Raw genomic sequence first — 15,488 nt, 5'->3', positions numbered from 1 at the left:
CCTTCCTTCCTCCCTCCTTCCCTCCCTTACTCCCTCCCTCCCTTCCCTCCTTCCCCTTTTTTTCCCTCCAATTTGTATTGTATGTTTCCTTCCTTCCTTCCTCCCCACCCTTCCTTTCTTTCTTCTCATCTGCTCTTCCATTTCCTGAGGACTTTAGGTTAAAAGGCTAACTGGATTTTTTTTAATTGCGGTAAATTTACATGACATACACTCAACCACTTTAAAAGGTACAATTCAGTGGCATTTAGTACATTCATGCTGTTGTACAACCATCACCTCTAATTTCAAAACACTTTCATCACCCTGGGAGGACACCCCGGCCCCACTGAGCAGCTGCTCCCACTCCTCCCCGCCCCCAGGCCCTGGCAGCTACTAATCTGCTTTCTGACTCCCTGGATTTACCTAGTTTGAGTATTTCATGTAAATGCAATCATCCATCATGTGACCTTTTGTGTCTGGCTTCTTTCACCTGGTGTAATGCTTTCAGGGTCATCCACATGGTAGCACATATCCGTCCTTCATTCCTTTTTATGGCTGAGTAGCATCCCATTGTATGGATAGACCACGATTTGTTTCTCCATTTTTCAGTTGGTGGACATTTGGCCGTGGCGACAGTGCTGCTGCGGAGTAACTGGCTTTTAAACTTCCTACATTATTTCTCTGGGCCCCACGGATGTTGGGATTATCATTATCATTCACGTGGCGGTTGTTTATATCCTATCTTCATCTGCTGCATCATCACCACAGTGATCTTTCTCAAACACCCTTCTGTTGAGAAACATTTCATGGCTATCCCCCTTGCCCCTTCTTTTTCTCCCTCTTTTTATTTTGTTTTGCTTTCTTTTTCCTCCTGTAATGAAAACAACTTCATTGTCTTTCTGCCCCATGCTACAGCCCTTGAAGAATCAAACATTACATACAAACATGACAAAGAAAAAAGTCACTGAGAATCCCACTCTCCTGAAAGAGTTGACTACCCACTGACATTTTAGAGATCACTTTGTCCTGTATCTCTTTATGAACAAGTGCATGTACATCTATGTAAGTTTCAAGGAATGGGACAGTATCATAGACGTTTTATTGTGGATATTCCCCATCATTCTCCTCCCCTCCATTGACATCCCCACCCCAGCCCTGCCTCCTCAACCCCCAAACCCGGGTCAGACATCTCATGTGTCCTGAGCACAGGCCCTAGAGTCAGAGAGCTTCGGTTTGAGTTCTGGTTCTGCCGCTTACTAGTTGTGTGATCCCGGCAAATCATTAACCTCTTATGCCTCAGTCTTTCCTTCTGTAAAATAGGCATAATAATCACACCTATGTCAGATCATTCTGAGGGTTATTCGCTAATTCATGTAAAGCGCTCAGAACAGAGCCCTACACGTAGAGCTCATTAAACAGCAGCCGCGTGCTGCTGTGCTGTTTCTACCGCTGGGTGCCCAGGAGTTGCCAGGCATGGGGGAAGCAACTAAGTATACAAAAACAGTATCTTGTCTTCCAGAAACTTCCAGTCTATATAAGGAAATCAGAAAACAACACATGGAAAGGTAACCAGTTAGAGAAGACTAGATAGTGCAAGGCACGTTAATTGCAGGTGAAGGGACTAGGCCGGGTGCAGCAGAGCTGGCAGGTTGGGGGTGCCAGGGAGAATGACAAACAGCTGATGTATGAATTGGCTCTTTGGGGCCTGACAGGAATTAAGTCTAAGAGCAGAGGGACACCCTCATTATCAAGGTCACGGAGGTGCAGGGACATGAGGCCTTGCTCTCATGGAGGGAGAAGAGGCGAGGACTGGGTGAAAGCAAGGAGCCAGGTTGCCAGGCCCTGACGTGTCTGGCACACCACCCTTCAGCTGCTCTGTGAGCAGATTCTCTTTGCCTCTGTGCCACTGCAGGAACCTTCCTTTCTTCTGGGTAGAATCTTTCATGAACAGAAGAGTTCACCTCCACCAGGCTGCTGTGAGAGGAGAGGTCTTGCCGCCTTCCCACCCTGTCCTCATCATACCTTCCTCCCTTCTCTTGTCCCCAAACAGCGTCAACACTTCTGCATCAGGACGTGGCTAGCGCGGGTCCAGGCACTCCCGCACCAGCAGGGACAGGGTGGGGGGCCCCCAGTCCATCTTCTCATACTCACGACACCTTTGTGTGTGTCGTAAGCATTGTGCAGACTCCGCCCTTTAAGAATGGTGCTTATGTGGGGAGCAGAGCCACTTTGCAGAAAGACTCTCCTCTGTGTCTCCATGGTTCAAGATGGAAGGCTCCCCTCGCATCTCAAGATGGGCTGCTTTCTTGTGTGCCCACACGGTGCCTTTCTTTCTCTCGGGGCGCTGTTCAGCCGGATCCTGGGCAAGGAGCGCTGTGTGCAAAGGGAATTCAAACCAAAGGAGCATCACATCCTCATCCTAACGGGTTTAAATATAAGCGCAATGGTTACCGTATCTCCAGTGCTAGGAGTTTTCATGTTTTTAAAGACTGATGTGAAGCCCTGCTGAAAGGTTTGTGTAGGAAGGAACACTTCTTTTTCTCCCCCTTTTTAAACAGTAGCGCTAGTTGGCATGACAACCTGCGCTATTAAAAGTAAAGCAACAAGCGCCGCTTTCTCTGTTTTTTAGAATGAACGCAAGCTGCTAAGGAATTGTTTCTTGAATTTGACTATTAATGGCTCCATTTTGACAGAATGTTTTGGGGTCCTTTTTGAAGGGTGTGTGTATCCCCTCTACACAGACATGGCAGCTTTAAAGACAGAAATGGTTTTTTTATCTTTCCTGTTGAATTCGTATTCATTTGTTTATGGTAAATCTCAACAACTTTATAGTTCTGTGGGTAGGACTGTCTGGCTCGTGCTTGTACCAAAGGGGCATCTACACGTCCGTACCCCAAACACTTATTTAATCAGGGAGCCTTGTAGAAAACACTTGAACATCTAACTACATCTGCTTAACCGGCCTATCATTTGTTAGTTTACACTAACATTTGGTATTTCATGCAGCCCCACTCACTCTGCAGAAACCCAGCCTTGACCTACATGCCAGGGTCCCTAGAAGGCATCAGGGTGGCCTGATGCAAACGGAACCGCAGACTTCTGAGAAATCGAGGCAGAGCGTTTGGTTCATGATAGGTGCACAATAAACACTTGCTGAATAAACCCGTGCTTCAAAACCAATGTACATTCTCATCCTGCTTTCCTTTGGTTTGGGGGTAAACTGTCCCTGGATGTACAATGAGTGTATCTTCCCCAGGTAGGCCCAAAGGTTAAAGGTCCTTTACTTGGGAAATAGCAGAGGAAGAGGTGGGCCCTGCTTGGGGCAGAGCACTGACTGGTGCAGATCCCAGCTCTGGTCCAGCTTTGGGGGTCAGCCCAGTAGGGATCAACTACATCATTTTTGAACGACAGGCCTGCCCTGAAGAATCTCAGCCACTGATGTGGCCACAGGTGTCTATATTCCCACCATTATGGGTATGTTTTTTGAAATAAGCATCATTGTTCTCTTCTTATGGCCCTCAAGGGAAAAAATTTTTCAACTTAAAAAATGCCATATTAACCATTTTAAAATATATAATTCAGTGGCATCAATTGGATCCACAGTGTTGTGTAACCAGTATGTCTGTTTCCATACTTTTCCATCACCCCGAACAGAAGCTCTGTACCTATTAAGCAATACTCCCCATTCCCGCAACCCCCATAACCTGGTAACCTCTAAGCTACTTTTTGTGTCTGTGAATTTGCCTATTCTGGGTACATTATACAAATGGAATCATGCAGTACTAGTTTTTTGGTTCTGGCTGATTTCACTTAGCCTAGTGTTTCCAAGCTTCAGCTGTGTTGTAATAATATATCTGATAGCGTGTATCAGAACTCCATTCCTTTTCAGAGCTGAGTAATATTCCATCGTGTGTATATGCCACATGTTGTTTATTCATTCGTCTGTTGATGGACGTGTGGATTGTTTTCACCTTTTGGCTATTGTGAATAATGCAGTGATGGACACGTATCTGAGTTCCTGTTTTCAGTTCTTTTGGGTATATGTCCAAGAGTAAAATTGCCAGGTCACATGGTAATTCTATGTTTAACTTTCTGAAGAACTACCAAACTGTTTTTCACGGCAGCTGCACCATTTTATGTTCCAAGCAGCAAGGCACGAGTGTTCCAGTTTCTCCACATTCTCACCCACGCTTTTATTTTTTGTTTTTGTTTTTTTGCTGTTGTTGTATTATAGCCATTCCAGTAGGCGTGAAATGGTATCTCATTGTGAGTTTGCCTGTTGACTAATGATGTTGAACATCTTTTCACGTGCATATTCATCATCTGCGTTATCTTGTTTGGACTAATGTCTGTTCAAGACCTTTGCCCATTTTTTTAAAAATTATTTTTTTATTTATCTATTTTTGGCTGCTTTGGGTCTTCGTTGCTGTGTGCGGGCTTTCTGTAGTTGCGTCGAGTGGGGGCTGCTCTTCGTTGCGGTGTGCAGGCTTCTCATTGTGGTGGCTTCTCTTGTTGCGGAGCACGGGCTCTAGGCGCCTGGGCTTCAGTAGTTGTGGCCCATGGGCTCTAGAGCACAGGCTCAGTAGTTGTGGCGCCTGGGCTTAGTTGTTCCGCGGCACGTGGGATCTTCCCGGACCAGGGATCGAACCCATGTCCCCTGCGTTGGCAGGAGGATTCTTAACCACTGGACCACCAGGGAAGTCCCCTTTGCCCATTTTTATATTGGGCTGTTTGTCTTTTTGTTGTTGAGTTATAGGAGTTCTTTATTTAATGTGGATAAGAACCTTAACAGATACATGATTTGCAAATACTTTTTCCCATTCTGTAGGTTGTCTTTTCACTTTCTTGACAATGTCCTTTGATGCGCACAAGTTCTTAATTCTGATGAAGTCTAGTGTACTGATTTTTTTCTTTTGTTGCTCATGCTTTTGGTGTCATATCTAAGAATCCGTTGCCAAATCCAAGGTCATGAAGATTTGTCTGGGGCCCCCCTTACAGGACAACCAGAAGAATGGATCCTAACATTCGACCTATATTCAAGCGTTTGTTGAACACCTACTTTGTGTAAGACACACCTCTGGGGAGCACCCGGGACACCTTACCTCCCTCCCTACTTCTTGTGTGTGTCAAGGGGCCACCATGGTTGAAGTCCCTGGTGCCCAGAGCCAGGGGAGAAGGACTGAAAACAAAGACCAAAAGGTGAGGGCAGTTGGGGAGAGAGGAGGGATAGGAATGAAATGCCCATTTCCTGAGTTTAGGGATTCATTTTGTAAGAATAACAAAGGGCTACATCAGCAAAAGAGCAGATGGAGCGGTATTTGAGTAGAAACCTGGCAACCCTTTACTCACTGTGCAAACTTGATCCAGTTGCTTCTCATCCTCGAAGGGAGAGCGTGCCGGAGGGTGGCGTCCAGCGTTCACGCTCTGTAATAAAGTCTGTGACCTTTGAAAAACAACCCACTCTCTACTCCCCCCACCATGGCCAGAGGCAGCAGTGGCCTCTAATTGAAGCATGTGCTGAAGTAATAAAGGTTTGACCCTCCTCTGCTTGAAGCCATATCGCTGCTTTAGAGCAAAAAGAGAAACGGGAAGCGGGGGCACGGACGTGGGGTTTGCTCCGTTTTATTTCCAGTTTAAGGGGAGAAAACTTGAGCAAGCCTTGATGGGTGTTGTCTATGTTTTCTCAAAACTGGGTAGGAGGACTTTTATTTGTAGCTGAGAGTCCCATCAGCCTGACTTTTAGAAGCTTTTCCTGGCCCCAGACTCCTTGTAGAGTAGATCTCTCGAACTCCACTTTAATTTGTACTTTTATATGCAGTTAATTTAGAAATAAGGGCTCTGACCTGAGCATCATGAGACCTGGCTTCTAATTCCAGGGCTGCCACTGTGTGACCCTGGGCTGGTCCTATCTCCTCTCTCTAGGTCTTAGTTTCCATGTCCTTAGTAAAGTAAGAATGGGACGAGATAATCTCGAAGGTCAACACGCTCTCTGATTATATCAATCTGTGGGTCTAAGATAATGGTCCAGAATGTCTAAATTGCTTAGATAGTTTTTCATTGCTTAGTTTTTCACCGCTAAAGTAAGGAAATGAAATATTATTCATATACCATGTTAAATTTTTAAAAATTGTTACACACCTGCCAGGAATTACATTTATTAATTGATTCATTAAGTATATACGATGTAGAAGAGAAAAGCTTCCTAATCAATCGAAGGATCTAGGTTATGAGAACTTGTAGGATATGGCCAACCTGTCCACAAAGGTGAATAATGGAGACAGTTCTCTATGTTATTTGTTCTATTTTAATAGTGATGAATTTTAGACATCCCCTCCAGGCTAAATTTGAGGGGTATCTGATTATTTTATTCCTGCCCCCTCCCCCATGGGTTTTGGAATCTCACCGTTGAATTCCAAATATAGACGTTGGCTTTTCCTTGCTCGTGGTGTTGCACAGCTGTCACTGCCATGCACCCAGTTCGTGTAATTGGGCTTTGCATACTAGGAAGGTAATTGCTAAATCCTTTTCTTCTGCCAGAAGAACTTCTCATCCCTGGAGCCCCCTCAGAGACGGCTCGTTTATGAAAAGCCAAATTAGGACACTGGAAGGGATGAGCTCTTGCTACCAAAAGGAAATAACATTTTTGGAAGTGACATTTTGATGACCACTCAAATGATTAGGATGCCAATTAGAGTCTAATTATTGTTCTACCAAATATTCTTGGTATTAAATGAATGTTATCTGGGATTTAGAGAGAGGTGGCAGTAAGTCTGATTGCAGCAAATGGACCTGTCTTTCCTGGTAGAGATAATACTGTTGCCAGATCCATCTTCTTTCCTTGTAAGGGAGATGATTTGGAGATATCACCTGCCGTTTTGTGTGGGTGACTAAGGGATCTGCAGATCTGCATTGGAGTCCACGTCCCTCTCCCCAGGCCCACACTGCCGTCTCTCCGCTGGACATTGGAAGTGGAAAAGGGCCAGCTCTCATCTCCCCCTTTCCACTTAGGGGCTCCCTTCCTCTCTCCCCCTGCCCTCCACTGGCACCCCAGCCCCGTTCCCAGGGCTCCTCGCCGCAGATCTAGCCCTGCAGCAGCATCCACTACTTCTTTGTTTCGTGAAAGCGACATCAGCAGTAGCATGTTTATTGCATTCGCTCTGTGCCAGACACTCTTCTAAGCATTTTACACGTATGACTTCCTTTAACCCAATAACAACCCTCTGGCTGGTGAGCGAGGCGTTTGGATTAAGCTTAGGCAGTCTGGCCTTAGAGCCGCTGCCATCAGCACGTGCTGCTCTCCTCTCCAGCCACCAGCCAGGCTGGGTCTGGGGGACCGAAGCCGCCTCTTATATGCACCCCACTCCCGTCTGTCTCCATCCTGCAACACCTACATCTTCTTCCATTTTCATTAGTACCTCTTTTAGACTGGAACCGTTATTGAAATGTGAATTATCTCACTTTATAGCATATATTCTGCTCCCAGGCTCCTTACTTCATTAAAACTGGAATTTTTAAATTTATGGACAAGATGTTATGCTGTCTGTGATCTGCATCAAAATAATATGTTGGGGAGAAATGGGTAGGGATACAAATGAAACAGGTTGAGAACTGAGTTGGTAGTTGAAATAGGGCGAAGGGTACACGGGGATTTATTATGCTATTTCCCCTATCTTTGTGTTTGAAATTTTTCAACAATAAAAATTTTTTATCACCAAACTTCTTATTTGTATCAAAGGCAGTTAACTCACAGAGAACAGGAATAGTAATAATAAAAATTTTTAAGAAGGAAAATAAACTGGAAATTTTTACTCTGTCACATACATATGTGTTTAAGGTGCTTAAAAGGGATAGCCAAACAGAACTGGGGTGAGCAAAGCCCTAGTCTAAGGGGCAGAGGCTGTGGATAGCAGGTGCTCCAGTGACGCCCCAAGTTCCCTTTGGTCTTAGATGCATTCTTTGGAAGAGCGCTTCCTTTGTGATTGAGGTATGTCGACCTGAGTGCTTAGAGATTTATATAATCTCCGTGTTTACAGGGACATAGGGGAGGACGTGTTACATAGCCGAGCAGTACGCTTGGCATCAGGATTTCAGGAGCATCTGGAGCTGTCTGGGCACTTTTTCAGAGCCAGCTGCCGTCATTGTATAGAGGATGCCAAGAGCCCACAGGAAGACAGAGCCATCGGCTCTGAGGCCAGAGCGCCAATACTTTTGAATTGGGGTGAAGGGTTAATTTGTAATTGTTGGTTTGCGTTTCCTAACTCTCTCTATGACACCCCGATGGCTTATAATGGGACGTGGGTAGTTACAGTTATAAGAATGGGGTCCGAGCTGGGAGGGGCTGTGGAAGATCTGCAGTGTAGAGGAAACCATGGCCTGGGTACATCTTTGTCAAATCGTGCGCCTTTGAGATGGGCCACCGTGATGCTGGTGGGCATCTCTGGGATCTGTGAAGTTTCCTGAAAATTCAGCAAGCTGGAAAGGCCTCAGTCCTCAGAGCTCCAGGGATCCCCAAGAGGACACAGGAGCGAGGGCCCCTCAGCAGTACAAAATATTGTTGAATCTCGGGAGTATTTCAGGGAACGTGTGGCATTTTTAGGAGGCTTTTATTTAGCTATACTCTGCTTTATGCGGTAGGGATGGGCCCAATCAGTTGAGTGGCTTGTCTGTAATTAACGTCTCAGAGGCAGTGGAGAGCTATGGATAAGCGCTCCAGCTCTGGAACCAGACCACCTGTGTGCAGATCCTGGCTCTGCCACAGCTCTCTGAGACCCTGCATGGTCACATGGCAGAGTTGTGCTCCATTTCCCTCCTCTGTAAATGTAACAGTACCTGCTTGGACCTTGTTGGGTCATTAGGACCAGCGAACGAGGCAGTTCCTGTAAAGCAATTAGAAGAGCACTTGGCTGCAGTGTTAGCAAAGAGCTTGTTGTCTCAGCGAGTCTGGGCTGTTGTAACAAAATACCACAGACTGCGTGGCTTGTACGCAACAAACGTTTATTTCTCACAATTCTGGAGGCTGGGAAGTCCAAGGTCATGAGTGGCAGATTTGATGTCTGGTGAAGGCCTGCTTTCTGGTTGCAGACTGCCTGCTGTTCGCCCAGTGGAAGGGGCAAGGAATCTCTCTGTGGCTCCGCCCTCATGACCCAATCAACCCCAAAGGCCCCGCCTCCTAACACGGTCACATTGGGGATTAGGTTTCAACATAAGAATTTTGGGGGGGGACACAGACTTTTAGTCCATACCACTTATTAAGGAAATAATAAACATGTATTCTAACAGTTTGGTTCCATAAAGTTGTACATTATTTTCAAGGGTCTCAGATTGAATCCTTTTCTAAAATGAGGAAACATTTTGTAAAGTAAATAATTATTTCTGATATTATGTATTATACGTTTGAATTTTCATATATTAAATTTGGGTAAAATGATAGATGTCATGTTACATTTCCTCTCTTAATATAACAATGTTAATTTTAGGTAATAGCTAACCTTTTTTTAGCACCTACTAGCCTGTATCTGAAGTACTGTTCCTGTTGCTTGTTATGTATTAACTAATTTAATCTTCCTGGTAACTCGCTACATTAATTACTGTTATATTTCTCACGTTACGGTGAGGAATCTGGGTATAGAGAAGTTAATTGGCTTGCCCAAATTCACACACTTAACCTGTGGTGATTCTTTATTTCTAGCTGCTGTATATGTCATGAATTCCCTATTCTGGAAAGTTCTCAGGCAGAAGTAGTACAACTACTTGTTGGGGGCTGGGTGGTAGGGGGTGCTATCAGAGGGGCCTGAAGCATTTGATCGGGTGCACCTTCAGAACCTTGGTTGTAGGTAACAGACGTGACTTGTCAATTCAGGCAGAAAAGTCATGCATCTACCAATGCATACCGTTTAGCACACAGGATCCACAGAAGGCTAAAGAACAGGGGTGAGCAGAAATTGAGGAGGCAAAGCCCCCTGCCCCAGTCTGGGAGGATACTGTTAACTCTGGAGGGCCTCCACCAACCCGGCTGCTACCGCGGCCCCCAGGCCTGGCCACGGAAAACAACTTCCAACGGCCCGTCCCCCTGCCCAGACCTCTGGATGCAGCTCGCTGGCAGGAGCATCTCACTGGCCAGGCTCAGGTCACGTGACACACTCCAGTTGCTTCCCTCCTTCGTTCACCCTTAGGTTTGGCACCTGGAAAGCAGAGTCTGTTCCCCTTTTATCTAGGGTGTCCTTACCCCAACCCCTGCCTGAAAATAAACAGGAGAGTTTTGAGGTGATAGGCAGCCAAAATGACAAATGTCCCTTCCGTTAAGAGACTTCGACTAGATGCTTCCCAAGTTCCCTGGTAGCCCCACGATTCTGAGTCTACTCTTTATGAGGGCTGGTATTTCCCTGGAGCACCTGGAGTGGAGCTCTATACCGATTAGGCTTCCATGAATGTTTCTCACTGAAGATAATGAGTATGTTGGCCTTTGTCACAAAAGAAAATAAGGATGCACACTTATTTATAAGCTCTAGCTTTTTGATTCAGAGCAGAGTGTTTGAGCTGTGAGCTTTTGTTTATCAGGAAAGAAGTTGATGTTTATCGTTCTTCTTCACAAAAGGAGGCAGAAAAGCACTTAAACCTTTAAATGTCTCCGTGTACACATTTAAGTGCTTAGTGGTTATATTGCAATGAATTCGTTGAGTGGAGCTGTAGAACAAACCTCATTTTGATCATTATCTACCTACTTATCTCCACATACTGACTCCTTTGCCTACTTCCACCAATGTGATCATCATTCTGGTTTCCTTCTTCATCATCCCTCATCCCCCTTCCCTAAGTCAGTTTCCAAGCACTGGCTTTTCACCGCTTGGCGTTCTCTCCTTAATACCTGTCCTGCCCCACGTGCTCCCAGCCCGTGCCGCCCCACACCTGGGTTAGGTCTTCCCGCACCACCCCGTCTCACCCACTTGATCTTCTCAGCGAGGTGCTTTCCTCTTTTTACACCCACTGTGCTTCTTAAAGGCACAGTAATGCTTTCTTGTTGCTCATCTGTGTAGCAGAGCAGGTAAGAGGGCTCTGGCGACAGATTCAGATCCCAGCTCTGCTATTCAGTGTTTTTATTAGTGAGAGGTGTATCCAGAAGTAATGAACAAAACCACCATATAGTGAGTGCCTTAACCAAATATGAGTATTTTCTCCCCATGGCAGGAAGTCTGAGGAGAGGCAGCTGCAGCATCTCATGATATCAGAGGCCCGGCGCCTTCTCTCTTTCTGCTCAGTCATTCTAGAGGGTAGCATTTGTCCTCATGCTTCTCACTTCCTGGCCGCCCCACCTCCAGTATTGAGTCTGTGTCCCGGGAGGAAGAAGGACCAGGGCTGAGGGCAAAGTGTATGCCAACTGCAGGTGCCCTCCCCTTAACTTCTGCCAACATCCTGGTCTAGGATGGAGTCACATGTCCACCCCCGAGTTTTTGACGAAGTGTGTCTCCAGTGGGATCAGAATAAGGGACCAAGTGTCCATTTTACATCCTACACCATCATCCGCATGGGCTTATTAACTGCTTATACTTCGCTTCTTAATATATTTTTTAGGGCAGGTTTCCACAGTAAACCAACCAGCACAGTATTTACTGTGACTTTCTCTGTGAATACCGTTTAAAATCCTGGAATTCTTTCCTGTCCTCTCACCCCTTCACTTTACCTGTATCATGACCGTCTCTGTGGCTGCTTTGTCTCTCAGCCCCAGCGCCCTGCCCCTCCCTCCTCGGGCACCCATGAATCCCGAGCATCCCACCTGTCCTTCTCCTCCGCTCCCGGGCTGCAGGGAGTGTCGCTGGAGAAAAGGGGCCACGTGGTGCCATAGGTGCCACCGCCTGTCCACGTGGTGCCGTAGGTGCCACCGCATGTCCATCAGTCTTTGAGGTGACCCTGATGGGAGCTGTCTGTCCTCTCAGGGTGAAGGTTTTGTTGCTGTTTAAGGCTTTTCTGTTCATTTAAAAACCTCCTCGGGAGAAGGCCTCACGTGAGAGGCCCATTGTTCCAGGGGCCTGGCTTTCTAACTCATCTCTGCACTTTCTTCTCTGCCTGCTAGTTCCCCTCAGGTTGCCTCCCCAGTCTCTCTTTCTCTCTGTCTCTTTCTCTGTCGTTCTCTCTAATAAACACACACACACACACGCACCCCTGCATACACAGACCTTCCGTGCCATGGGTTTGCTCCCGGGTATGTAGGCCGGAGACTCTGGGGGCCCCCTTCACTCCCTCCATCTCACCAGCTACCCGCTCCTTCCTTGGGTGGCCCTTCCTTGCTGATTCTAATTCAGACACATTTCTTGCTTCTGTCCTTGTTTCTGAAGTCCCTGGACCATTCTATCCACCTTATTCCTGGCCTTCATCCACCCTGGTCATACACCCCCCTGGTCATACAGCCCCCTCATCCCATGATCTCCCTTAGGTTCTGACATGGTCATGTCACTCTGTGCAGAAACCAGAGGCTCCTCATGGATTGGGTGACCTGCAATTGTAGATCTCCCGCCTCGGGCGGGCACTGAGGAGACAGAGAAGACAGGATCTCTGCCCTGGATAGTTTCTCAGAGTGGGACTGGGCTGGGCTGGGCTGGGCTGGGCTGGACTGGGTTGGGCTAGGCTGGGTTGGGCTGGGCCGGGCTGGGCTGGGCTGGGCTGGACTGGGGTGGGTGAAGACATCACATTAACACAGGTATGAACTCTGGGAGCACAGAGGAGGGAGAACCAAAACTGGGGAGGGGGAGGGAGATGGAACAACTCAGACAAGGAGCCGCCACGTCAGACTCTCAGTGACGCGGCCCCAGCCGCGCCTGCCTCCTGGCCGCCCGTGCCCGCAGCTGGGTTTATACTGGACCACTTGTCATTGGCACGTCGAAGCATCCTCTTTCGTGCCTCCACGCCCTTGTTTGTCCCCCCTCTTCCCGGAGCACCGTTTCTGAATCCTAGCTGTGTTTTCTCCCTTCTCATCCAACAGAACTGGCTCAAGTACCAGTCTTCCAGGATGCCGTTCCGATGCCCGTGACCACTTTCCCACAGTACTTTCTGTTTCCTCCTCTTGGGACACTTGTCAGTTGGGACCTTGTATTTGAGTAGTTTGTGTACCTGCCTCTTTGCCTGTATTGGATGAAAAGCTACTTGGGATCAAGGGTTGTGTTGTAGTCAGCTGTGGATTGCCCCCGGCTTCTGGCCCAGGGGGCTGCCTCGGGGGGCGCCTCGGGAGGGTTCGGAGGAGCAGGGTGCTTTAAGCATTCCAGGGAAGCCGATGTGGTAGGACTGCTCTTAGTGCGCACAGACGCACACTCACACCTGCCCAGCTGCGCCACCAGCAGTTCTTACCTGTCTGCATTTGTTCTTCTCTCCAATCCAGTGCTTAGAAAGAGCCATGAAGTTTGCCTTTGAGGAGTTCCACCTCTGGTACCAGTTTGCTCTGTCACTCATGGCTGCTGGAAAAGTGAGTCTCCCTTTCTGACATGCAATCCTCTGTGTTGGTGGTTAACTTGAATTTCATGGGATGACGTGATGCCTGGTAGATGTCTACACCAGCTATTTGAAACTGTCCTGTGGTCATTTATAAATGAGTGATCGAATGTAATTATTTGGGGGCCAACATGGACACATCATTGAGAAGAAAATTTTGAAATTCTTGCCTTTTTCTAGTGTTTGTAACTTTATTTATCTGAAGCTGTGGCTTAAAACTAAGGTCAGTTCTTCACACTGACCCCTTTCACTCATTTGAGAGTGTAAACTATTCCCGGCAGGGGAAATCTGCTAATTATCTGTAGCAAGATGTGATCTGAGACCGTGTACGGTATTGGCTGAAAGCAAGGGCTGTGGAGAGAGAGGCCTGGCGCTGACCTCGAAGCCGTGTGACCCATGGCAGGTCACTTAGTGTCTTAGCTTCCTCTTCCGTCTCATGGAGAAATGGTACCGACTTCACAGAACTGTCATCAGGTAGTGAGATGATACCCACAAGGTGTTTAGCATAGGACCCCCAAAACGAACACACTCAATAAAGATAATAGCCACTGTTATTCTTGTTAATTTGGGCCCTTTAGTGAATTGTAAAGTCTGAGACACAAGATTATTGGGGCGAAGTGGAGTGGTATGCTTTCCATTCTGAATGGTATGCTTTAAATTAGATAGTTTCTTTTTTATAATAATGTAAACCTCCACTGTCTTTATTTTTTTCTTACTTTTACAATGGCTACACAAGTAGGGAATAAAACTAGGGGGATTCGGGGCAGCGTTTTCACTTGTTTTAACCACAGTTTACTCCCCGGTCCCCCAAAAGTTCCAAGCTCAGGTTATCTCCATCCCCAGGCCCTTGCTTCACTGGGTGAAAGTTGGAAAACCTCATTAAGAGTGTATCCTAACCAGAAACCCCACTGGGAAGGCTTTAGTATTTGGTTCTGTCAAAAATTTTGAGTTTCACAGAAATGATCTCCTTTTGCCAAGTCTGCTCGCGCGGTGAAGGTGCTGAAAGAGTGCATCCGCCTGAAGCCGGACGACGCCACCATCCCACTTCTGGCCGCAAAGCTGTGCATGGGCTCCCTTCACTGGGTGAGTGGGGCTGGGGCCCTCCGCGTGTGCGGGGGCTGCCACCCTTTTGATTCCTAGGCAGAGAGGAAATAGTAGCAGTGCATCAGCTACACAAAAGCAAGGCTGTTCAGAGCCCCGGGCTTCTGGCCCAGGCTACAGCCCTCCTCAGGCCTCAACCCCACCCCAAGGACTTCGGGGAATCAGTACAACTCCAGGTTTTTCTTTTCCATGGGAATGTGCTTCAAAAGTAGAAATGGTAAGATGGAATTGGAATTCCTACTCAGATGCATCCTGTATGTAAGTCATATGGGACTGAAAAAGTCTATGTCACTCAGTGATTCCCTCCTAGGAGAGCCTGAGCTTTTCTGTAAAGCCAAGAGTCAACCTCTACTTTAGCTCATGTGTAAACCCAGCTTCCTTCATTCCTCTTCCTGCACAGAGGCTTTCCGCTTCCAATGTTCTTGTTCAGCTTTGAATCTGGGAAGAGCCTGATTTGTAACAATTGTAGTACCTCAAAAACGTACTGTTTGAGCAGAAACTAGAAAACTCAATTGCTCGCCACATACGATGGAGTTTTAATGTCTTTCTCTAACTTCATGTCAAGGTTAGTGATAAGAAGAAGTTGCCCAAAAGACTGAGGCACGTGGCTAAGGTTTTTTACCATGACGGTCCTTGCTGCTCTTTTTTTTCCATTTATTCTCACCCAGCAGGGCGAAAGTAAACATTGTGAAGAAAGTGTCCTACTTTGGTCAAATTTTTCTTGGGAAAGTGTGGAAGAAAAAACACGTTTTGAAATGTGGCTCTCACCTGAAACACAGCCGTGAAGGTGTTGTGTGGCCCGTGCAGGTCTTAACACTTTGGTGTGGCAAGTGAGGGGACATGCAGGCAGGCCCCGAGAGTGGCTGGAGCAGTGGACCGAATCTTTCGGTTTGAAAATGCCAGCTTCCAGCTGTGACTCTGCCACACTCCTT

At 47.0% G+C, this 15,488-nt stretch overlaps 1 protein-coding gene across 11 annotated transcripts in view; it reads left to right on the top strand.

The window, feature by feature from the left end:
- Positions 1-15,488, top strand: part of TTC7B (tetratricopeptide repeat domain 7B) — a 237,889-nt gene that overhangs the window by 124,898 nt on the left and 97,503 nt on the right. For all 11 annotated transcript variants that reach the window (XM_027120327.1, XM_027120321.1, XM_027120324.1 and 8 more), the window contains 2 exons: positions 13,346-13,429; positions 14,434-14,538. In XM_027120327.1, the coding sequence (XP_026976128.1) occupies positions 13,346-13,429; positions 14,434-14,538 (189 nt within the window). The remainder of the gene's footprint in view (positions 1-13,345; positions 13,430-14,433; positions 14,539-15,488) is intronic.

Source organism: Aethalodelphis obliquidens, unplaced genomic scaffold, assembly GCF_003676395.1.
Source record: "Aethalodelphis obliquidens isolate GAN/ISIS:26980383/991018 unplaced genomic scaffold, ASM367639v1 scaffold21, whole genome shotgun sequence".
NCBI lineage: Eukaryota > Metazoa > Chordata > Mammalia > Artiodactyla > Delphinidae > Aethalodelphis > Aethalodelphis obliquidens.
Note: the sequence above shows the minus strand (reverse complement) of the source record. Positions and strands in the feature narration are given on the sequence as shown.